Below are 25,542 nucleotides of genomic sequence, written 5' to 3' on the forward strand. Positions count from 1 at the left end.
ATAGAATACTAGCATACGTTGATATTTAGGTGCCCAACCTTAGGTGTGACCACTTATGCCATGTCTATGGCTGGTGTAAATGGGTACAGTTGAATGCACAAATGGGAGTATTTTATAAAATGCACACTCTCAACTGGCACACCAGTGGAATAATTTATGGCTCCTTTTACTAAGCAGCAGTAAGGCGAACGCGGGCTTACTGTTCGCTATACAGGAAGCACCGCTGGGCTACCGCAGCAGCCCAGCAGTACTTCCCACTCCTAGTGCACTGTCATTTCGGGCACTACAAAAATGTATTTTTGTAGCACCAGAGTGTACCCGGCAGTAATTGGGCAGTGCCACGCACTGCCCAGTTAACGAAGGAGCCATTACCGCCATCTCAATGGGTGGCGGTAAGGGCTCCCACCCGAAATGGCCACACGGCAAGTGCTTTACTTGCCACCCGGCCATTTCCTGTAGGAAAGCAAGACTTCCCTTTTACCAGCTGAGGGGGTCTCGGCACGCGTGTAAAACAAGCGCCGATGCCAGCACTGGCTCCCTTTTGCCACAGCTTGGTAAAAGGGGCCCTAATATTCTTCACCATAAAGAGTCAGACTTTATTCATAACAATGTTTCTGGTTCTTTGCAGTTAAAAAAGGCCTCAGAAAACCAGCGATTTTCTATCATTGGCCTTAAAAAAAAACCCCTCCAAAATATATCCAATAAACATAGAGGTATATAAAATAATGAGTGGAGTGGAACAGGTGGATGTGAAGCGTCTGTTCACGATTTCCAAAAATACTAGGACTAGGGGGCATGCGATGAAACTACAGTGTAGTAAATTTAAAACAAATCGGAGAAAATGTTTCTTCACCCAACACATAATTAAACTCTGGAATTTGTTGCTGGAGAACGTGGTGAAGGCGGTTAGCTTGGAAGAGTTTAAAAAGGGGTTTAGACAGTTTACTAAAGGACAAGTCCATAAACCACTACTAAATGGACTTGAGAAAAATCCAAAATTCCAGGAATAACATGTATATAATGTTTGTACGTTTGGGAAGCTTGCCAGGTGCCCTTGGCCTGGATTGGCCGCTGTCGGGGATAGGATGCTGGGCTCGATGGACCTTTGGTCTTTTCCCAGTGTGGCATTACTTATGTACTTATTTCAAATCAATAGTTTTTTATTTTTATATATGCAATAATTGTAAAGATTCTTTACATTATGTCATGGCAGATGTTTATATGCTCATATGCAGGAAGAGAAAAAACACTTAATATAGACAATCCTGATGGGGACCCTTTCCACCCTTGCTTCATCAGGGGATGTCTCTCTGTGCTTCTCTTTCTGTTACATTTCATGCTTCAGATCAAGTTCCACTCATGGAAAGAGAAGCTCTGAGAGACATCCCCTGACAAAGCGAGGGTGCTCTTTCTCTTCCCCATATGAGCATATAAACATCTGCCATGATATAATTTTGAGGATCTTTACATTTATTGCATATAAGACAAATATAAAAACAAAAAAGAGTATTGATTTGAAATGATTGTTTATTGGTTATATTTAAGGCCAATGACAGAAAAGTGCTCGAAATAGTTGGGACATCAAATTAGTTCCCTAATCTACCATGAAGTATTTATTGCACCAATCTTTTCCAGCACCCATTTATGAGAATGATTTATAGAATGCAGCCCTATGTGTGTAATTATGTAATAGAGTTTAGGTGCACTTTTGGTATATAAGCACATATGTTCACTCATACGTACATATATGTTAGTATTCTAAACACTGACATGCCTAATCAGCACAGAAATGTTGGTATCTACTTTATAGAATGCCCCCAAAATGCAGACCATTGGCCAGTTTCCCCCTAATTCTATAAAAGTTGTCAAAAATTGCACACACAAATGTGGGCATGTATCCAATTTGTATATGCAATTTAATTGAATAACGAGCTAATTAGCATCAAGAATTGGCTTTTTAACAAGCAATTATTTGCACTAATTAGTTTTAATTGGCATATATGTGCATAAATTTTGGCACGGGATCCGCACCTAATGGCCCTTTTACAAAGGCACGCCAAAAACTGGCCTGTAGCAGTGAGGGCGCATGATTTTGGTGTGCGCTGGACCCTTATTATACCACATCTGGAAAAAAGGGATTGTTTTAAAGGGCCATAAAATGGATGTGCGGCAAAATGAAAACCAGCGTGCATCCATTTTCGGCCTGAGACCTTACTGCCACTCATTGACTCAGCGGTAAGGTCTCACACGCTACCCGGTAAGCATGCACTGTGTGCCAGCAGGTGTTTACAGCCAGGTAGGTGCCCCATGGTAGAAAATATTTTCTACTGCGTATTTTTGGTGTGCGCTAAATTTAGAATTACTGCCCTGGGAACGTGGTAGCTGGGAAGTAATGCCAATTTGGCACATGCTAGAAGCACGTAGGCCCTTACGTGCCTTTGTAAAAGAGCCCCCTACATTTTAAGCTTGTCCCAAAAAAGGGAGCACAGAAACAGGAGGGTCATGGGTGGTTTGGGATGGATATTGAGCGTGGTTTTTAGTTACACACGCAACTATAGAATAAGGGTGTTATGCACCTAAATTTAGGCATGGGTATTTGCACCATGTTTTCGTTGGGGCAAATGGGCACACCTAAATTTAAGTGTAACCCCTGGGACTTAAGCGCTATTCTATAAGCCACACCTAACTTTAGGCACAGCATATTGAACAGTGCTTTAGCGGGGTTTTTTTTTTTATAGAAAACGTTTTAGGTGCCATTTATAAAATTGACCATTTACCCCTTTGAGTATTTTTGGGCATTTTGCACTATTTTCTATGTGTTGCCAACTTTTACACTTTACTATATCAGGGAAAATGCCAACAATATCGGAATTGTTGCTCATCTTGAGCTCGGATTTGGAAAGGCAACTAATTAAATTCAGACCAAACCAAATGGAGCTGTGGTAACACTGCTTCATTATGCAAATCATTAGTTTGGTACTGTGATATTAAAGCCCAGTATATTACAGGCATTAAAACCAACAGGTAATCCACATGGATGCTGCTGAGTAGTACATAGACATTGTGGATTGTCAGAATTTAGGGATGAAGAAGATGTATTGAACTGCTGGAAATATTGATGTGCTTTAAATGTCATCCTTTCAAGTGATTTTCAGAAAAATGAATTATACAGCATCAATGTATTTTCCATGAAGAAGAATTTATTGTCCACATGGAAGAATCTTCTTTGTTTTTATATTTAAGAGAAATATTACAGATAATAATGATATACCATGGTACCTACAAAGTGATGGAATAGTTGGTGCTTCATCTGGTCTTGTACCTGAACTAGGAAGAACAGATCATCAGCACCACACGTTTTATGAGAAATACCACCCTAGTCTGCAAACAATGATTCCTTTTCGACCCAAGCCAAAGTGAGTCACATTTATTCGTACAGGTGTTCAGACTACAAATTTTCATTGTGTTTAGTTTTTCATGGTTTGTTTTACTTTATTTGTTTTAGTCTTTAATGTTTTGTTTTGTTTTTGGAGGTCAATAATGTAGACTATGGGCCCTGTTTACTAAGGTGCGCTAGCATTTTTCACGCACACTAAAAATTAGTGCGTGCTAACACTACAGATGCCCATAGGAATATGTGGGTGTCGCTAGCATTAGCACATGCTAATTTTTAGCGCACACTAAAAATGCTAGGGCGTCTACAGTGCGGCTTAGTAAACAGGGCCCTATAGCTACGTTGTAAGCACTGTTGGGCCACATTGTGCACTATTGACAACACAAGCAAAAATGAAATGCTGAGATATTTTCTTACCATTTCAAGTTTAAAAAATGATATAAAATAATGTGGGAAGGTATTTTGTGGACACTTTTTTCAGTAGTAGCCTAAAGCAAGTTACATTTAGGTACAGTAGGTATTTTCCTGTCCACAAAGGGTTTATAATGTTTGTACCTGAGTCAATAGAGAGTTAAGGGGTCCTTTTACTAAGCTGCAGTAGAAAGCGGCCTTAGCGTACCCTTGCATGAATTTTTCCCATGTGCTAAGGCCATTTTTCATCACAGCAGTAAAAATGGTCTTCTTTTCTATTTTCTGTATTAATGGCCATACACTCATGTTGCTAATAGTGATTGAGGTCTACAAAATCCTGAGTGGTGTAGAATGAGAAGTGAACCGATTTTTTACTTGTCCAACAGTGCAAAGTCTAGGGGACACTCAAGGAACTTACATGGAAATACTTTGAAAACAAATAGGAATAAATATTTTTTCACTCAACGAATAGTTAAGCTCTGGAACTCTTTGCTGAAGGATGTAATAATTGTGACTAGCGTATCTGAATTAAAAAAAGGTTTGGACAAGTTCCTGGAGGAAGAGTCCATAGTCTGCTATTGAGACATACATAAGGAAGCTACTGCTTGCCCTGGGATTGGTAACATGGAACGTTGCCATTATTTGGGTTTCTGCCAGGTACTTATGACCTGGCTTGGCCACTGTTGGAAACAGAATACTGGGCTAGATGGACCTTTGGTCTGACCTAGTGCGGCTATTCTTATGTTCTTGTTCTATGTTCCCTAAGCATACGGAAGCAAGTGTGGCGGGGGGAATGGTAGGTTGTGAGGTGGTGGATTAAAGAGCAGAGTGGCTCTTATTTTCTTTGTCCATTCCAACCTCACTCTCTGTCTTCTGTTCTCTGGATTCTGCCTGGGAAGGGAGATCTTGGAAGTAGCTCTTCCTCTCTCTGCTCCAGGCTCACTTCTCCCTTCCTACTCCTTGCAGGACAGGATGGGAGAGGTTCAGTTGTAGACAGCAGCATAATTTGTCTCTTCTTTATTCTGTTCTGTCCACTCCAGCCTTCCCTCCTCCCCTCCTATATTCCCTATACACATAAGGAGAAGGGCTGGAACAGGATGATGTGGGTTGTTATCTGCTAAATCATATTTAATTCCTTGCTCAATAGATTTGAGATATGAGACATTCCCACTCCTGTCCAGAAGAAAGTGGGGGATGATAGCATAAACCCAAATTGGTGTGTCAAAATTTAGGTGCAACCATTTAAGCCAGGGATGATAGAGATATTCTATTATCTCAAAAGGTATAAACACTCACAAAAAGTAGTGCTATGAGGCTCTAAGGGGTAGGTTCAGGAATAACATCAGAATATGTTACAACTTGAAGAGGGTGGTGGAAGCAAGGAGCTGCCTTTGGAAGAATTAAAGAAAAGATGGGATAAGCACAGAATGCTCCTAACCATAAAAGAAATGAAGGAAAGCCTAAGATCAGCTGTGGTATAAAAGACATGCAACAATAAATTTAAGCAGACTAACAAGGCCCTACAGTCTTTACCTGCCATAATACTTTATTCAGAATCCCTCCAGTATGTGGCCCCTTGACAATCAACAGATCATCGCTTTGGTTTGTGTTTTAAGATGCTATAATAAATGTGCTAATAAACATAAAGGAACATAAAACCTTTGACAGCTGCCGGCTGATCCAGGTACCGGCATTGAATATCCAGGTCATGAGGCTGCTGGCAATTATCCTGGTGCCGACCAATATTTAGACTGGGGCTCGGATAACTAAGCAGGTAAAGCTAGGGCAGCCTTTTTGTTGTCCTAGCTTTATGTGGACACTTACACGTTTAATGGAATAAAAATAGCCATTAAGCCCCAGATTCTATATAGTGCGCCTAGAGATCCATACTGAAATCAGCATGGAATATATATCAACAAGCTTAACTTATGGGTCCTTTTACCAGGCTGTGGTAAAAGGGGGCCTGCGCTGAGGCCCCCTTTTACCACAGCGGGTAAAAAGCTGTCTTTTTTTTTTTAAAGAAATGGCCATGCAGCAAGTGAACCACTTGCCGTGTGGCCATTTTGGTGGGGGAATCACTTACCGCCACCCACTGAGATGATGGTAAGAGCTCCCGTGCTAACCTGGTGGTAACTGGGCAGGATGCGGCATTGCCCGATTACCACCGGGTAAACACCGGAACTAAAAAAATAAAAATATTTTTATATTTTTAGCTCGGGGGCTGGGAACTACTGCTGGGCTGCTGCGGTAGCCTAGCAGTAGTTCCAGATTAGTGAGCGGTAAGCCCACGTTGGGTTTACCACCACTTTGTAAAAGACCCCCTTAATTGGCTTAACAAGTTAATCAGCATTGATAACAGCTCTTAAAAAGCAATAATGAGAACTAATTGGCACTGATTAGAATTCACGTGTACAACTGTAACAAAGTGTGCTGAACTTCTAATGTGCACAAGCAAAAAAGGGCATGGTTATGGGTGGAGAAATAGGCATTTCGTAGGCGTTATGAAATTTGCGTGCGTAGTTATAGAATATGGCCCAGAGCGCATAAATCTACGTGCCGGGATTTACACCATGTTTTTGTTGGTGTAAATGGATGTGTGTACTTTTAGGTGCTGAGATATCAACTAAGTGTATTCTATACTCAGCGCCTAAATCTAGGCACCGATTATAGAATACATTTAGTCAGCACTGATTTCAGTTCCAAATTTAGAATCTAGTTCTAATACGGCAAATCCTTGCTTTGCCCTGATCCACCCCCTGACCATCCCAGCACTAATTGGATAGTAGCAGTCACAGCTGAGGGGGAGAAGAAGAAATGAGAGGGCAGGATTTACTAGAGCCAAAAGCCTCAGAGAAAAGAAAAGTTTTCAGGAGGGCTTTGAAGGTGCGGAGCGAGGGGACAAATCTGAGGAGAAGGGGAGAGAATTCTACAGCTTAGGACCAAGGTAACTGAAGATGGTCTCAAGGGAAATAGTAAGATGAAAGGGAAGAGAAGAATGGAAGACAATAGATTCTCACGTGCAGAGCGAAGAGAGCCACCTGGAGAATGGGGGATGAGGATCTTGCTAAGGTAGGTAGGTGGGAGCAGAGGGTAAGCAACCATTAGAAGTAAGGACTAACAGCTTAAATTTGGTGCAAGAAGAGACAGAAAGCCAGTGCTCAGTGAGGAGAAGATGAATGACATAGTCAAGACGATGAGTACGATGTTACAGCTTGACCGTAGTAGATTTGGTAAGCTGCAAATGTTTCATGGAGTGAAGAGGTAAGCCAGCAAACAGTGAGTTACAGTAGTCAAGGTGAATAATTACAAGGGCCAAAAGGAGAGAGTGAACCAACTGGGATGAAAGGAAAGTGCGGATAGAACGGATTCGATGAAGGGCTTAAAACGAGCAGCGAACTATGTAGTGTGAGCCCTGATGGTGAGTTTATTTTTTCACACACAAACACTAAGGTGACAATTTTATAACTTGGCATCTTCAGTTAAGTGTGCCAATGTCATATGCTAAGCGCTAATTATATAACTGCATCTATGTACCAAGATATTGTTATAAAGTACTAGCATAAACAAATTGGTGTGCAAACATTTAAGCCAGGCGAATGGCAGGCACCGTGTAACATGCAGATTTATTATAATCTATAAGTTAGGCACATAAATTGGAAACACGCCCAGGCCGCTTTCATGCTCCGCCTATGTGTATGAACCCTTTCCTGTTGCATGTCAAGGAAATTACACACTACCTCATAGAATAGTACCTAGTACACGTGTGTATTGCCAGTTTTCTCAGCATTTACACAGGCAACATGTTTAACTGCAGGCACCCAGTTATAGAATTGCCTTTTAAATGTTTCTATATATATTATATTCAATAAATGGCACATCAAGGTTTTCTTGTAAATTCCATGTGCAAATTTCGTGGCTTGGAAAGTTTACAGTAGTTGTTTCTTCCAACAGAAGTGAAACAATAAAATAAGATAGAAATTAACAAAATTCTCTGCATTGTTTTCTCCTAGGCGTTCCTCTCCGAACCCTGTGGACAATGCAGGGTTCTTCTCATTTGCCATATTTTCATGGATTACATCTTTAATGATCAAAGGATTTAGGCAGCAACTGAATATGGAAGATCTGCCTCCTTTATCCTCTTATGATAGTTCCAATATAAATACAAAAAGGTAACACTGCCATTCAAAGGAAACAGTTTCTTTTTTTTTTTTTAATGATGATCTGGAAGTTTCCTCCTGTTTCTTTGGGTTTTCAGCTCAGTTGGAACCGGCCACTACTAGGGTACCATAGTCCTTCTTTTACAAATACCTGGGGCAGGATTTTCAGCCTCCTCTCTTCCTTTGCAGTCTCTGCTGATGGTCCTTTTTCAGTTATTGATAGTTGCTGGAATAATCCTATGCGCTTCGTTTTGATGATGCAGATTTAATTTGGCAGGTGGACTTTTGATGATGCATCTTGTTTTGAGCCGACATAAAATAGTTGCTTTTCCAGCTTATAATCGAAAGAGAAAAACGCCTATATTGCAACCCAAATCGGGAGATGGGCGTCTTTCTCCCGTGGGCGCCCAAATCGGTATAATCGAAAGCCGATTTTGGGCGTTTCCAACTGCAATCCATCGCGAAAACGGGTAAAGTTGACGGGGGCGTGTTGGAGGCGTGGTAAAGGCAGAACTGGGGCCGAGGAGAGATGGGCGTCTTTAGCTGATAATCGAAAAAAAAAAAAGGCATTTTTACCGCGATTTTGGGTCACTTTTTTTGGACCCTTTTTTTTCACGAACAGATGACCACTGGAGGGAATCGGGGATGACCTCCCCGGACTCCCCCAGTGGTCACTAACCCCCTCCCACCAAAAAAAACCCACTTTATAAACTTTTTTTCCAGCCTCTATGCCAGCTTCAAATGCCGTACCCACCTCCATGACAGCAGAATGTGTTCTATCCTCTGACAGCCTTTCCCTGGTTCTGATGTGGCTCTCGGGTGAGTGTGACACCTTTTCTGTTAAGGGCACTGCAGAGTCACATCAGCAATACATTGTGGTGGATGTAGGGTATTGGGCTCCGTGATTCCACTAGCTTGTGGCAAATGCTCACGATGTTGGTAGTTGGTAGGCTCTACTCCCATGGTGCTTTTCCCCCTGCTTACTGGGTCAGAGTGTGCCCTGTTTTGTTTCCGGTAGTCCATGAGGTAGTGGCCATTTTTGTAAGCCAGTTTTAGATCCCTTTCACGTGTTAGCCACGTTACAGAACTTAGTTATTACCTTGAATGTTGCTGAAAGAGGGCATTGTACACCATTCTGCCAGCTCGGACCTACTGCTAATCTCAGTACCAGGGAGACTCGTTGCCAGTGGGGCACAACCTCTGATCTGCAGTTAACTGTGAGTAAGCATGCTTATTCCAATAAAGGACGTTTTCGGAGAGATTAGTCTTCAGGTGTCAACTGGTGTGCCAAGGTTATATAGCAGCAACAAGTCCTAGAGGCCTGCGTGTATGCAGGTCCCTGGAGCACTTTTAGTGGGTACCACAGTGCACTTCAGCCAGACGGACCCAGGCCCATCCCCCCCTACCTGTAACACTTGTGCTGGTAAATGGGAGGTCTGCAAAACCCACTGTACCCACATGTAGGTGCCCCCTTCACCTCTAAGAGCTATGGTAGTGTTGTACATTTGTGGGTAGTGGGTTTTGGGGGAGGGGGTTGGGGGTTGGGGGCTCAGCACCCATGGTAAGGGACCTATGCATGTGGGAGCTTTTTCTGAAGTCCACCGCACTGACCTCTAGGGTGCCCAGTTGGTGTCCTGGCATGTCAGGGGGGCAAGTGTACTACGAATCCTGGCCCCTCCCATGACCAAATGGCTTGGATTAGGACATTTTTGAGCTGGGCGTTTTTAGTTTCCATTATCGCTAAAAAAAACAAACGCCCAGCTGAAAAATGTCCATTTTTTTGAAAATACGGTCTGTCCCGCCTCTTCACGTACCCGTTTTCGGACATAGACGCCCATGGAGATAGGCGTTCGCTTTCGATTATGCCCCTCTTTATGAACCATTTTTATGTGACTTATTATAAAATAAACCTGCACAACTATTACAATACTGAAAAATCACATCCAGCAGATAACAAGCAATTTCAAATAGTTAGATCAAAGAAGAAAAGCAGACTCCAAATAATTTGAATTGTATGGGTTTTTTTGTTTTATTAATATATATTTTTATTTATTTTATTAGTTTTCCATTAATTGTTTATAAAGCACTCTGTAGCTGCATTGCTGGAAAAACAATATAGGCCACAGAAATAAATAAATATTAAATATTATTTTAAAAAAAGGACTGATCAGAAACTTTATTTTCAAACAAAATGTACAAAGGATCTCATTTTATTTTCCAGACTTAAATTTCTTTGGGAAGAAGAAGTTAAAAGAGCTGGTCTTGCAAAAGCTTCTTTAGTCCGCACAATTCTGAAGTTTCAGAGGACAAGACTCTTGATGGACGGGATAGCTACTTTGTTTTGCACTGTTTGCGTCTTTTTGGGACCAGTAAGTCATGTCTCATGAGTCCTAATAACTGGAGGAGAGGTGCAGGAGGAAACAGGAAACTGCTCCTTGCTACAGATTTCACATTGTTCCTTCCCATTGGATTAGACTGCAGTTTCTTTTTAGCAGTCTGCATTGCCATTGTTCCATCAAAATCTCTAATATTTTGGGTAGTTAGGAACTTAAGATGTTTTCAGTCCACAAGTATTTACTGCTGCTCAACCTGAATAAATTAGCCAGACTAAGTTAAAGGAGGGCGCTATAACTTGGCTGAGCCCTTCCAGAAAAAGAAGTGCTTCTGAGAATTAGCAATGGAATGTTGAGCAGGTGAGGAGGTTTTAGGTGTGAGGGAAGGTGATTGGACGAAGTAAGAGTACAGAAGTTTGAGCGGGAAAGGAGCTGAAGGGAGTAGTCAGCTGAAGAAAGGAGAGTCTTGTGAAATTTTCTATTTAAATTAAGTATTAAAATTGCCCACCCACCCATCACGTAGGCTTTGGAGTTTTAGGGTCTTGTATTATTGTAGGTTTTGTCGCAGCTTAAGAGTTTGTGATAGAAGTTTGAAGTGAGTTGTGATTGTTAGTGTAGGCGGTAAGGCATGTGCGATACTGCTGTGCTTTTAGGTTAAAAGAAAGGGGGGTTTGAAAAAAATAATTGAAATTATTTGCAGTCTTGCGTTACCGCAGGCTGTGAAGAGATGAGTTATGTATTGAATGTATGGACTAGTATGACACCGTCTGGCCCTATTCAGTTATTTATGATCATTTATTCTTAAAAGTTTTATTTATAATAATAAAGCTGCGGCCAAGATTTGCCACCTAATAGTTGTCAAGTCTGAGTTATTGTGACTCATTTATGCTTTGTGATTTATGTTCTCAATGGGGAAGCTGCGAATGCCTAAGTTATTAATTTAAAACAAAAAAGTTTGCATCTTGTACGGGTAAGTGTTCAGTAACCCGTCTAACTGTAATGTATACAGCAATTTTAATATCCACAGATCTTGTAGCTAAGTTTTCAAGGGAAACTACTTACTAGTTTTTCAGGCAGCAGGATGAGGGCAAAACATAATGCATGCATCTGAAAATCCAAATGTATGTGTATTTTTCATTCTCCCAGTCTAAACACTCCTCTGAGAATATCTCTCTTCAATCTGGCTAAAAGTATATGTAGAGATACCCAAAGGTTCCTCGCTAGTTGGCATGTGTCTTTTTGAGCACATAGCCATGGGGACAGAGGAGGAAAGTGGTGGTTTTCAGATGCACTGAAATGAAGGAGAATGAAAAATTCAAGAGTGCAGAAAGATCCAGACTCTCTCAGCTGCAGCAGTTCAGGGCTTAAGGTCAAGAGTTCTGGAACTTGAAGATTGTATGTCTAGAGCAGCTATGCAGGACTAAAGACAGAAAGTGTGAAATTCCTAATGAGAGGGATTACTTTCCATGTTCATTGTTCCAATGTGGGTGCCGGCGGTAGTTCCATTCCAGCATGCGCCATTTCCAGCACTACGGAAAATAGGTCCTTATTTTTTACCACAGCAGTTACTTGGTGGTATTCACCAGTGGGTTAGCATGGGAGCCCTTACCGCCACCTCAGTGGGTGGCGGTAAGGACTCCCCCCCCCCCCCCCCCCCCCCCGCATGTACATGCGGTAAGTACAATCCTACCACATAACCATTTCTTTTTTCAGCCTTTTTACCTGCGGCGGTAAAAAGGGCCTCAGCACACGGCAAAAACAGCCGCCATTGCTAGTGCAGGGCCTCTTTTACCTCAGCTTAGTAAAAGGGCCTCTCAGGTACTAACCATAGGAAATTCCTTGAGAGTTGCTAGAAGGGATTTTGAAATCAAAGCAAATTTCTGCTTGATTGTAACCCTTTGTTTCTTGATTTATTTTGATGGATATCTTTTGAAGACATATGTTTTTTGTTAACAGCTTTAGAAACAACACAAACTAGTGTGGATATGTCTTTTTGTTTTTAAAACCCAGGAAAGAATTTCTTTCTAGGCACAAAAAGATGAGCACCTATATTCTAGGATCAGTCTGTCTGTCTGTCTGTCTGTCTGTCTGGCCATCTGGTTTCCCGTCCATCCGTAGGCACCTGTTTGCATGTATACAGAAACAGCAAGGGGACCCCAAGAAACCCTTTAGCCACTTCACTAGTCGATATTCAGACTGGTATCAGGTTAGCTCTGTGGATAAAGTTATGGTAGCCTTTCTGGTTGAATGCGTTCTTCATGACCAGAATTACATGGCTGAAAAGAGAGTGAGGTTTGGGGCATTCTGGTGCAGTACCAGTTACAAGAATAATGTATACATGTAAGCAGTAAAATTCAGCAGCTAAATATATACAGCCCAATATTTAAAATGATATAAACAACCAGGAGAGGCTCCTGACCATTTAAATTGCTAACTCAGTGGCACTTAACCAGATAGTGCTGCTAAATATACCTGATTACCCCCGGATTCTATATAGCCTACCTAGAGATCCATACCGAAATCCAAGTGTATTCTGTAACAGCGTACGTAAGTTAGTTGGCTTAACAAGCCAATCAGCATTGTTAAGAGCACTTAACAAGCAATAATGAGCATTAATTGGCAATAATTAGAATTTACGTGCACAACTCCCTAAGCGTATTCTGTAACACACTGCACCTAAATTTTAATGTGCACAGGCAAAAAGGGATGTGGTTATGGACAGGGAAATGGGTGTTTAATGGGTGTTCCAAAATTTACGAGCATAGTTATAGAATATGGCTCAATATGTGTAAATCTATGCACTGGGATTTACTCTGTATTTTCATTGGTGTAAATGGATTCACGTAGTTTTAGGCACTGTAATATTAACTAAGCATATTCTATATAAATCTAGGTGGCACTTATAGAATACGCAAGGATTTTTTTAGGCGCCATATATAGACTCTCCCCCTTAGTGATAGGATGAAACTGGATAGTTTGTGAGCATTCTCAGGGCGGAGTTGGCACTTATCCAGTTAAGTGCTGATATGCAGCACTTAACTGGATAAGTTAACCAGATAAATAGGACCGCATAAAACAGAGCTCGAGCTTTATCTTGGTTAGATGCTGAATATCACACTTAACTGGATAAGTTTTATCTGGCCACCTAAACCCGGATATTCAATGCCGGTGCCTGGACATGGCTCAGCACTGAATATTTAGAGATAATGCCGGTGGCGGCCAAAAAAAATGCTGATCACTGCCAGCTGACTATTAGGCCCATATATTACATTATACTATATCTCTAGCTGGAGCACACAAAAAGCAGGTATATGTGGAACATATAAAAAACCTCATACTCACAGACAACTACCTGAAATTCCGGAAAAACCTAAAAACACACCTTTCCAGGAAGTTCCTTCTTCCAGCGTCTACCTGCCTCAAAACAACTTAAATATTGCCGAAATAACCTCAGAAACGGAAAACACTGATACCAACCTTTACCCAGTCAACTCATTCCATAGACTATTATAAACATAGTCCACGCCAGTTTTGATCAATTTTAATAAGAACTATACCTAACGAAACCAAACCTGTAACTGTCCCTCTAAAAATATGTAAGCCACATTGAGCCTACCGATAGGTGGGGAATTGTGGGATACAAATGTAATTAATAAATAAATAAATAAATAAATAAATAAATAAACATCATCTTTGGACATTCCACTAATATACCTGTATATCCGGCAAAGCAGTCTACAAGAATAGCAAAGCTGTATTAGACTGGTATAACACAAAAATGACAGAGGCAAGCAACAACTTATAGACTAACCAATTGGGACCCTTTTACTAAGGCATGTAGGCGCCTCCAACGCACGTCAATTTGGAACTACTGCCTGGCTACTGTGTGCCCTGGGTGGTAATTCAATTTTTTACGTGTGTCCGATACACACGGCAGAAAATATTTTTTATTTTCTACCACATGGCGCTAACCAGATGGTAATCAGCAATGTACACACACTGACGATTACCACCCGGTTAACGCGTGAGACCTTACCGCTAAGTCAATGGGTGGCGGTAAGGTGTTAGGCCCAAAATGGACACGCGCCAATTTTAATTTTACCGCATGTCCATTTTCGGTCAAGAAAAAGGCCTTTTTTGCAGGTGCACTGAAAAATGGACCTGCACACATCCAATACATGCGCCTACAACAGCACAGGCCATTTTTCGGCACACCTTAGTAAAAGGACCCATTATTGAGGCATGAACTTCTAAGGACCTGAGTCCACTTTGTCAGATGTTTCTGATGAAGTGGATTCTGGTCCTCAAAAGCTCATGTCTCAATAAATTGGTTGGTCTATCAGATTCCACCTGCCTCTGTCATTTTTGCTAAACAAATAGTGCCACTGTATGTAATTTGAAATAGGGACATGCATTTGTTAGCATGTTTAGGTGCCTCAAAAAGTTCAGTGCACACAAATTGATTGTATTACACACCTTATATTACATATGAGATAACATTTACATATGAAATAGCATATGAGATAACATTTAATTATCTCTCTGACCTCATGTGCAACTTTCTTTAGTCACCATATTTTCTAACTCCTTATACTCTCGTACCTATCTATATGTTTCATTTTTTCTTATACCCTACGCTGTTTATTAAAATGTTCTGTTATGTATTGTGTTGACATTGTAAGTAGTATAAGATAAGAACATAGCTCCAATTTAAAAGCAGTGGGGCTCTCAAACGAACATAAGAAAGAGAGCAAGTATTCCTTGTACAATAGCCAAGCTTGGTAGCGTTGAGGTCTGGTGTTGTAAGATAATTTATGTGCTGAGAGAGCGATATCCTATCATCACTTAGTAAAATCAGAGTGCAAGATATTTAGAACCAGTGGTCCCTAGAAGATTAAAGTAGTATACCATGCCATACTTTGTATTGTTATTTGAATATTTTTACTGCTGTAATTGTCTAATGTTTGTTTGATTTATTTTTACTGTATACCGCCTTGAGTGAATTCTTTCAAAAAGGCAGTAAATAAATATAAATAAATAAATGTCAAGACTTTATTTATTTATATCATTTATACCCCACAATTTCCAACCACTGGCAGGCTCAATGTGGCTTACAACATTTAGTTAACAAACAAACAGGAAATTACAATAAATGGAAAGTGATGCGAGAGGCGGAAAGGTACAGGGTTAAGAGGTACACCTAACGAGTTCAATGTGGATTAGAAATATAAATCAAATTACTGGCCAGCACCAGATCATAACAATCATTAAAATATCTGCAAACATAAATTATAATGTCAGCTTACTTTAAACTTAAAAGACTTTTACAGAAAAGAACAGTTGAAATAAAAATGTCTTCAAAATCTCCCTGAATTTAGTACAATTCAACTCAGAATGCAAAAAGGCTAGTAAATTATTCCAGGTTGCCGAAGCTTGATATGAAACTGAAGATGTCAAAAGACCATATCATGTAACTGCTTTTAAAGTTGGCAAACTGAGTAATATTTGATTACATAACCTATAAGATTGACCACTTGCAGCCAACTCTGTCAGAGATGTCAAATATGATGGGGCTAGTCCATATAAGATTTTAAATATAATTATACAGACTTTAAATTTAACCCTTGCCTCTATCAGCAACCAATGCAGCTTCTATAGCGACGCCGGTATTTGGAAAATAAAACCGGTACAGGGCGGACTTCTACGGTCTGTGCCCTGAGAAAGGCAGGGACAAATCAAACTCAGATATACATATAAAGCATTACATACCATGTAAAATGAGTTTATCTTGTTGGGCAGACTGGATGGACCGTTCAGGTCTTTAACTGCCATAATTTACTATGTTACTATAACAACGGGAAGCTCTATCATAACGCCGAAGCCCAAAATATAAGTTGAGCTGCAGTGTTTTGAATGACCTGTAACCTATAAGAAAATTTTTTTTGTGCAATCAATGTAGCTCACATTACAATAATCAATATATATATATATATAAGAATAAGTGTCTGAACAATTAACAGAAACAGATCTGAAAATACTTTCTAACAGCTCTCAACTTCGTGAGCATATTAAATGAGTTTCTACTAATTTGTTTACTTGATATTCCATTGTGAGTTGACTATCAATTAACACTCCCAATACTCTAGTAACTGTTTGAAACTTTAACTCTTTCCCTAAAGGGAATAACAACTCATTTCTCACATTTACTAATGGACCAAACCATGAGAATTTGGTTTTTTTCCTTATTCAATTTAAGTTTGAGAACAAACCCAGTCTTCTACCAACTTCAGACAACTTCCCAAACATCCAACATTATCCTTGTCATTATCTCTCAAAGGAAGTAGAATACAGATATCATCTGTATAAATAAAGCAATCTACTTTAAGTTGCCCTAAGACCTTTCCCCAAGACTACATCACAACATGAAATAATATGGGAGAGAGAGAGGTGAACCTTGTGATGCACCACACTCTGCAGGGAACACAAAACTCCATCCTTCTTCACTCTATAAGGGCCCCTTTTATGATGCTGTGGCAAAAGGGGGCCTGCGCTGGCTTCGGTACGTGTTTTTGATGCACGCCAAGGTCACCTTTTACCGCAGTGGGTAAAAGGCAGGTCTTTCTTTTTTTCAGGAAATGGTCATGCGGCAAGTGAAGCACTTGCTGTGTGGCCATTTCGGGGATGAGCACTTACCGCCATCCATTGAGGTGTCGGTAAGGGCTCCTGCGCTTAACCTGACGGTAACCAGGCCACACACGCAACTGACAAATTACTGCTGGGTACACACAGGCACTATAAACATTAAAATATTTTTGTAGCACTGGATATGACGCATGCTGGGGTGGGTGGGAACTATCACTGGGCTGCTGCGGTAGCCTGGCGATACTTCCCTTTCAGCAAGCGGTAAGCCCGCATTGAGATTACCACTGCTTTGTAAAAGGACCCCTAAGTGCGTTTGGTCAGAAACTCAGAAAACCACTTTAAAACCAACCCAGAGATATCTATTTCCTCCAACTCATTAAGGGCCTCTTTTACTAAACTGCGCTAGCGATTCCCGATGCAGCAAATGAGACGAAGTCCATTCAGTTCCTATAGGCTTCCTTGTTTGCAAAGTGGGAATCGCTCGCATGACTTTGTGAAAGAAGCCCTAAATAACATTCTATAATCAACCAGGTCAAACACGCTTGACAGATCAAATTGTACCAGCATAGAGTTCTGTTTCTTAGCAAGCATACGCTTGACTCGGTCGATCAAATAATAAACCACTGTCTCTGTGCTGTATCCCTTCCTGAAACCTGATTGTGAAAAATGTAAAATGTTTAAAAACTTCTGTAAAATCAACTAATTGAATACTGACCCATCCCTCCATAATTTTTGTAAATAAAGGTATGGATGCTACTGGCAAGCAGCAAACAAGGTGGAGGGATGTTCCAAAGAACAAACAGACATCAAATATCTTCCAAAAAGGTTATTCTCCTTAGAAAGTTACATAAATCACCTGGACCCGACACGGTCTGTGTTTCGGCCGTTATACCTTCTTCAGGGGTCACAGCTCTGAGCGTATGTGACCATGATAACTTGGATAAAATGCCTTATCTGATATTGAACAAAAGGTGAAATCCTTGGAGGCGTAAAGATACCTGTAGTAGTTACAGCGGTGAGGCGTGTGCATTGGTAGCAGGCACCAAATCTGCCCTACCACCGAAGTAGTGCAGGAGCCCGGCAGTAGTTCCGAAGTTGGCGCACGCAGTTTCTCGCGGTAGAAAATATTTTTCTATTTTCTACCGTGGGGAGCGTTCCCGACGAGAATCAGCAGTGCGGCCACATTGCTGTTTGCTGCTCGATTACCATGGGGTTAGCGCGTGATCCCTTACCACCAAGTAAATAGGAGGCGGTAAGAGCTCACAAAGTAAATGTCCAGGTGCTGATTTTGTACTTAGTGCCTGGCCTTTATTGCCAAAAATAGAAATTCGTTTTTTTTTTTTTGGCAGACACGCTAAGAGGTGGCCTAAGTGCATGGGAAAATTACCCGCTAAAAATAGCGCAGGCCAATTTTTAGTACGCCTTTGTAAAAAGGCCCCTCAATGTCAATAATTGTTTTTTTTTTTTATTCTGCAAGGCAGGCCTGTTCTGCCTTCATATACTAAAGAGAAGGATCTTCTTTAAGAATGCCAAAGGGCAGATTGGCTAAGACTTTACCCGTAGCAAATATCCTCAGGACAGTGAGGGTAGGCCTCATTGGCCACTATATTGCCATTTACTCTAGCTACTACTTTTCATTAAATTGCTGAACTGTACCATAGAGAGTCATTGAGCTGCACATTCCCTGACTCCCATTAAAATGTATTACTGTAGGCAGTGTACATTCAGGCTGTGTAAGCAGCTGCCTAATATCTGTATGTTAGAGGCAGAATGTTTTGCTGGCTTTCATGGATAAGAGAGAAAAACTGTTCAATGTCGTATTATAACAGTTTTCTTTAATTGTGTATTAGTATTTTCATTCTTAAAACGCAACACTTTCTTTGAATTGCTAAATCTTTTCAGTATTTGAAACAAACATGCAGTAGAGAGAATCAGGAGGAGAAGGCTGGATTTGTTATTGCTGCATGCATAGGCAGAAGCCAGTGGTGGTGCCCCCTGTGAGCTGCCAATGTTGGGGTTAAGGGTCTCATTGAATTTTTGACAGATTTCACCAGCTGTACATTGCAAAACCAGCTTTCCTCTGTCACATGCACTGGCTCTTTTCTGTAGCACGTCTTTTCCTTCTGATCGGACTGCATATGCTTTCTTCCGACAGAGTGGAAAATTAGGGGTCCTTTTACTAAGGTGTGCTGAAAAATGGGCTGTGTTAGTGTAGGCGCATGTTTTGGATGTGCACAGATACATTTTTCAGCGCGCCTGTAAAAATGGCCTTTTTAAAAATGTTGCTGAAAATGGACGTGCGGCAAAGTCAAAACTGGCACGCATCCATTTTGGGTCTGAGATCTTACCACCACTTAGCGGTAAGGTCTCACGCATTAACCGGGCAGTAATGGTCAACACGCATACAATGCCGATTACCGTCCGTTTTTCACCACGCGCTGGAAAATAAAATATATTTTCTGACGTGCGTAAGAATGAAATTACCGCCTGGTCCACGTGGTATCCGGGCGATAACTCGGAAATGACGTGTGTTGGCCACGCGTAGGTGCTTATGCGAGTTAGTAAAAGGACTCCTCAGAGCTGTGCACATGGCAGAAGTAGCCACTTCTCTTGAGGTTGGCATCCCTAGGCGAGTGTCAACCTTACCTAATTAGAAAATCTGACTTTAGGGAGGCATTCTGAAAACTAAACAAGCTGCTGTTGTTCGATTGACATGGGTTTCTATCACTTCACAGGCGGTGCTGGTCCGTAGCATTTTGCAATATGTTGAAACTACCTCAGACAACATAATTTATGGAGTTGGATTGTGCATAGCTCTTTATGCCAGTGAACTTTGCAAATCGTTCTTCTTTGCGCTGTCATGGGCCATCAACTATCGCACAGCTACAAGGTTGAAGGTTGCAATCTCTACAATGGCTTTTGAAAAGCTGATACAATTTAACACTTTGGCACATGTTTCTGTTGGTGAGGTAAGTTTTTTGGTGTTCTGAATATTTCAATATTTAAACAGGAGTCTTCCTATATAATAATTCTCACCTCCAACAGGAAGTGCTTGGGACCGTGCCTGCCGGAAGTGGTCTGCTAGGCAGGCACGCACTGACCTCAGTGACATCAGTGACAGACAATTTGACAAAGCAAAACAATCTGAGTGCTGGCCATTAGGACACAGGGTTAATAGGAGAGTTTTAAAAGACTGAAGGAACCCAAAGTGTTAAATGGGGGGAGGGGGGGGAGTTCTGAATGACTGAAAGACATGAACATTTGGGACAGGAAAACAATCTCAATGCTGGCCATTAGCACACAGGGTACATAGGAGAGTTTTAAAAGACTGAAGGAACCAAAAGTGTTCGGGGGGGGCAAGTTCTCAATGAATGAAAGAAATGAAAATTTACGAGAGGAAAACAATCTGAATGCCGGGCATTTGTACACAGGGTAAATAGGACACTTTTTTTAAAAAATGAAGGACGTGAAAGTATTACATCTTGAGGAGGGGTGAGGAGGAAAGCGGTGGGGTATCCGGATACTGGGCATTAGGGCCACGGGGGTACATAGACTTTTGAAAGCCTTAAGGAACCCAAAGTGTGGGAAGGAGGAGTAAAAGGAGGGGAGGGAACGGGGTGAGGGGCATTAGGAACAGGGGAGGGGGCCCTGTCACACACTCTCATTCTCACACACACACTGTCACACAGACAGTCTCACTCTGTCACACACCCACACATTCACTCTGGCTCTCTCTCTCAAACATACACACTCCCAGGAAAACCTTGCTAGCGCCCGTTTCATTCGTTCCAGAAACGGGCCTTTTTTACTAGTATTAAATAAACATTAAACTGAATTCAAGTTCGATCAATGTTGAACTACCAGACATGCTGGGTTTTCTCCATAAGCGTATAGCAATCAGGCCTACAGTGTATTATTGCCAACAGGTGCTATGATTATATTTCTTGCCACGTTATTACCAATACCTAAAACGTTTTACAATTTTAAAATTTGCCAAAGCCTTTTTCCCGCCCCAAATTCTTCCTGCAATATATCCTGTATCATCATTATCAGAGACACTAACCCTCCACTTTTCAAAAGCATTTGAATGGCCAGGATCAGCACCTGGCCGATTAAATGCCTCTTCACCGGCTATCCGGCGATATTCAGCACGGGATAGCCAGCTATCGCCTGCTGAATATTGCCGGTTTGCAGCTAACGAATAGCTGGTTATATGGGTGACATAACTGGCTATCCGCTGATTTTCAGCCCCTCTTTAGCAGCTATATTTGTGTCACGGTTGTGGCAGTACCCTTATCTTCAGACCTACTGTTTCTAGGTATCTAGCTCTGTGACCTCTCCCGTCTGCCTTTTTCCCTATTGTTGTTCTTCCTGTAAGCCAAGCATCGCTTTGGTCTCCCTGCTTCTGCTTCATTTCCTGTTGTTCTTTCTGTTAGCCAAGCATCGCTTTGGTCTCCCTGCTTCTGCTTCATTTCCTGTTGTTCTTTCTGTTAGCCAAGCCTCGCTTTGGTCTCCCTGCTTCTGCTTCATTTCCTACTCGTGACATCAGCAGCCTACTCCTTTATAAGGAGCCAGGGAGCTTTCCTATGTTGCCTTTGCCAGGGGTCTCTTAATTTGCCTCTGTATAGGTCATATCCCTGCTTGGCTTTGTTCCTGAGTCTTGCTCCTGAAGGTCTGTTCTGTGTTTCCCTGAGTCTTGTGTTTCAATGCTTTGTTTTGTTTCTGTGAGTTTGCTTTTGAACCTTGATCCTGAAGGCCTGGCTCTAGAGCCACACCCTGCTCTTGGTGTCCGTATCTGCTTGACTTCCCTTGGCTTCTGCTTTTAGTCTAGCCCTGCTTTTGACTCTTGCTATAGTTAAGCTCCTTATTTAAGCCAATCTCTGTGATTAGCCAAGCTCTGTTCCCATTTTCTGTTTTCCCTGTTCTGTTTCTTGTGTGTGTAGTTCTTGTCTGTTAATTCTGAGAGTCTGTAGAAGCCAGCATTGTCCCTAATTTTCTCACTGATATGCAGGTGTGTCTGCTGCCTCTCAATATGCCTGGCCTTTCCCTTCCAGCTGTGGGTGCTAGTAAACACATTGCTTCTTTGTTTGTTTGTCTTCCCTTAGTCTGCTTAATCCTTTGCCTGCTATGCTTCCTGGCTCCTGAGCTCTGTTTCTGTTAAGTTCTGTTCCTGTTGTGTGTTTGAGCTAGTTTCAGTCCCTGCTCTCTGTCAAGCCATGTCCCTTTCAGATTCCTGTTCCAGTGAAGCCAAGTCCTGTTCCAGAATCCGCTTCCAGTCAAGCCAAGCCTGTTCCAGAATCCGGTTCCAGTGAAGCCAAGCCCGCTCCAGAATCCGGTTCCAGCCAAGCCTGTTCCATAATCTGGTTCCAGTCAAGCCAAGCCAAGCCTGTTCTAGAATCCGGTTCCAGCCAAGCCAAGGCCTTTACAGAATCTGGTTCCAGTCAAGCCAAGCCCATTCCAGCATCCGGTTCCAGTCAAACCAAGTCCATTCCAGCATCTGGTTCCAGCCAAGCCAAGTCCGTTCCAGCATCCGGTTCCAGTCAAGCCAAGCCAAGTCTGTTCCAGAATCCTGTTCCAGCCAAGCCAAGCCCGTTCCAGAATTCTGTTTCAGCCAAGCCTGTTTGAGAATCCTGAATCCTGTTTGAGAATCCTGAATCCTGTTCGAGTATCCTGAATCCTGTTCCTGCCTTGTGTATTGTATTGCTTCTGTTATTCTGTTGCCTAGCTCCTGCCCTGTTTTGCCTGTCTAGTTGTGCTTTGTTTTGTCTCTTTCAGTCTAGTCCTGTCTGGATCCAGTTCTTGCCTTGTCCTTGTCTTGCCCTTTTCTGGACCCAGTTTTAATCTACTTCTGTGTGTTGCCTTGTCTTGCATTTCTGGGTCCCAGTCCTAGTTTTAATCCAGTTCCGAGTCTTGCCTTATCCTGTCTGGGTTCCAGTTCTGGCCCCTTTGCCTTCTTTTCCTTGCCTCGTCTGGATCCAGTTCTTGTTTTGTCTATTGTGTTTACAGTAGTTACCTCTGTCCTGCCTTGTTGAGTCTGTTAGTTTATCTTAGTCCAGTCTGTTCTGATTCCTGCCTGTGCCAGCCCAGGTGATTTGTCTGCCAAAGCTCCGGCTCACCATTCCTGACAGTTGTGACAATTTGGCCACATGAAAACATAGCATATCTTTGGCCGGTTTGAATATAATTGGCTAAGTCTGAATATCCACTTAGCTGGTTATGTTCAAACCAAACAAAAATAAACTGGATATTCAATGATAGTCACTGGAAATGCTCCGGCATTGAGTATCGGGGTTTAGTGCTGATCGTTAATTGTGATGCTGCAGATGCCGAGCTGTGTCTTCAATAGAGGACTCAGATGGCAGTTTATAGAATAGCAACCAACAGGTCAGGGTAAGAAAACCCCACGTATAGACAACAGTCAAAGCACAGGAGCGAGGGTGGACCAAGGAATCTCGTCAGCCAATGATGGGTTGAAATAACTTTATTTAGCACCAGACTTGTATGTGATGAGATTCCTTGGTCCACCTCCACTCCTGTGCTTTGACAGTTTATAGAATAGTGCTTTACGCCCAGGACTCACACCTAACTTTAGGCATGGCCATTTGTACCAACCACAACATGGTGCAAATGTATCCCTGTTTTCTATAATAATGCGTGTAAATGCTACGAAAGCCCCTATTCTGTCCATGACCCTTCCATTTTCGTGCCCCTTCTTTTTACTCGTGTGTAAAATTTAGGTGCGGATCCTGTGCCTAAATTTACATGCACAAGTTCCAATTAAATCTAACTAGTGCCAATAATCACTTGTTAAAAAGCCAATTATTGGCACAAATTATTCAACTACATTGTGCTTGCAAATTGGCTACATGCCCTAATTTGTGTGTAATTTGTGTCAACTTTTATAGAATTAGGAGGTTAATTTTTAGGCCCATCTTAGTCCCACCTAAAATAGTCCTGGATCATGCTGACTTGCCATGTGCACATTTTAGAGTTTTAGATTTGTATACCCCAGCTTTGTAAAATCGGGATTTAGATGTTTATACATTGCGAACATCTAAATACCAGTTTATGCATGTCTGCAATTCAAATAGTGCTCCTAAAATAAGCAGTTAAATATGGTATGTCAGAAATGTATTGATTTATGTCCTGAAGCATTGCCACATTGGCTGCTAGAAGATACTTTTGGGAAATCATACAGATATAGTTTAGCCTTTCAAGCATAAAACAAATGTGTTTAATAAATGAACCTTCACTCATTATTGACCGAAAGCTTACAGCTAGAGAAGAAACCAATGTAAATAATGTGTTATTAATTTCTTATCTATATATTTTTTCATTTCTTCTAGGTCATCAATTTACTGTCCAATGATGGCCATCGCTTATTTGAAGCTGCTGTGTTTTGTCCTCTAGTGATCGGCGCACCTTTTTTATTGATCATGTGCACTGTATATTCCTGTTTTATTCTGGGTCCTACAGCACTCATTGGTGTGTTTACTTATGTGGTATTTTTCCCCGTACAGGTTCGTATTCATTTCACTGTCATTTTATATCTCTCGCCTAACAAAAATGAAATCTGGATTTTAATGAGCTGTCTGTGAGTGGTTTGAATATGAGGTTTGCCTGCGTTATGATGATTGGTCTTGAGTGCATGAACTTTCCTATTAATTCTGGATTTCCAATGTTTGTAGGTTTTAAGTATTGTTTGTATTTTTTGTTTATTGGTATATTGTAAATGATTTTGGTTTGACTACAAGGAAAACGGTATATCAAGTGAAATAAACGATGAACGATACAGGAGATCTTGCTAATCAGAGAAATCAAAGGATTTCATTGTTCAGCCAGGTGAAAACAGTTTGCCTGGTCAGACCATAGGATTGATTCATTAAGGAGCAGTAATGTGCACAGGTAGAAATTTTCAATTCTTTTTGGGATTTTTCAGATTTTGCCCCAATTTTTGGGTGCTTTTTCCAGTTTCTTTCTCATATTTGTTTTAATAAAAAGCTTTAAATGAACACTAGAACTTTTTAATATGGTGCAGTCAAATTGATGGTATGTATGTTAATTCATTGGGTAATGCAAATGAAATCAATTTTGCATGCATTAAATTTTTAAAGACACGCTAATCAACCAAATACATATGAAGGAATGGACATCCCTGTTAAAAGACTTAGAGGGTCTTTTACGAAGTGGCGGTAAGCCCAACACGGGCTTACTGCTCGCTAATCTGGAATTACAACCAGGCTACCGCTGCAGCCTGGTGATAGTTCCCACCTCCAGCGCGTGCCACTTTCAGTGCTACAAAAATATTTTTATTTTCATTGTTCTGGTGTTTATCCGGCGGTAATCGGCAGTGCCATGCGCTGCCCAGTTACCACCAGGTTATCGCAGCAGCCCTTAGGCGGTAAGTGCTCCTCCCCAATATGGCCACAGAGCAAGTGATTCACTTGCCACACAGCCATTTCTAAAAAAAAAAAAAAAAAAGACAGCCTTTTACCCACTGTGGAAAAGGGGGCCTCAGCATGCATTAAAAATACGCACTGACGCCAGCGCAGGCCCTCTTTTACCATAGCTTGATAAAAGAACCCCTTACTGAGTGTTCCAGAAA

At 41.4% G+C, this 25,542-nt stretch overlaps 1 protein-coding gene across 7 annotated transcripts in view; it reads left to right on the forward strand.

The window, feature by feature from the left end:
- Positions 1–25,542, forward strand: part of ABCC12 (ATP binding cassette subfamily C member 12) — a 198,594-nt gene that overhangs the window by 34,050 nt on the left and 139,002 nt on the right. For all 7 annotated transcript variants that reach the window (XM_030204370.1, XM_030204371.1, XM_030204373.1 and 4 more), the window contains 5 exons: positions 3,244–3,416; positions 7,816–7,974; positions 10,184–10,331; positions 19,673–19,906; positions 24,284–24,457. In XM_030204370.1, the coding sequence (XP_030060230.1) occupies positions 3,244–3,416; positions 7,816–7,974; positions 10,184–10,331; positions 19,673–19,906; positions 24,284–24,457 (888 nt within the window). The remainder of the gene's footprint in view (positions 1–3,243; positions 3,417–7,815; positions 7,975–10,183; positions 10,332–19,672; positions 19,907–24,283; positions 24,458–25,542) is intronic.

Source organism: Microcaecilia unicolor, chromosome 5 (assembly GCF_901765095.1).
Source record: "Microcaecilia unicolor chromosome 5, aMicUni1.1, whole genome shotgun sequence".
Lineage (NCBI taxonomy): Eukaryota > Metazoa > Chordata > Amphibia > Gymnophiona > Siphonopidae > Microcaecilia > Microcaecilia unicolor.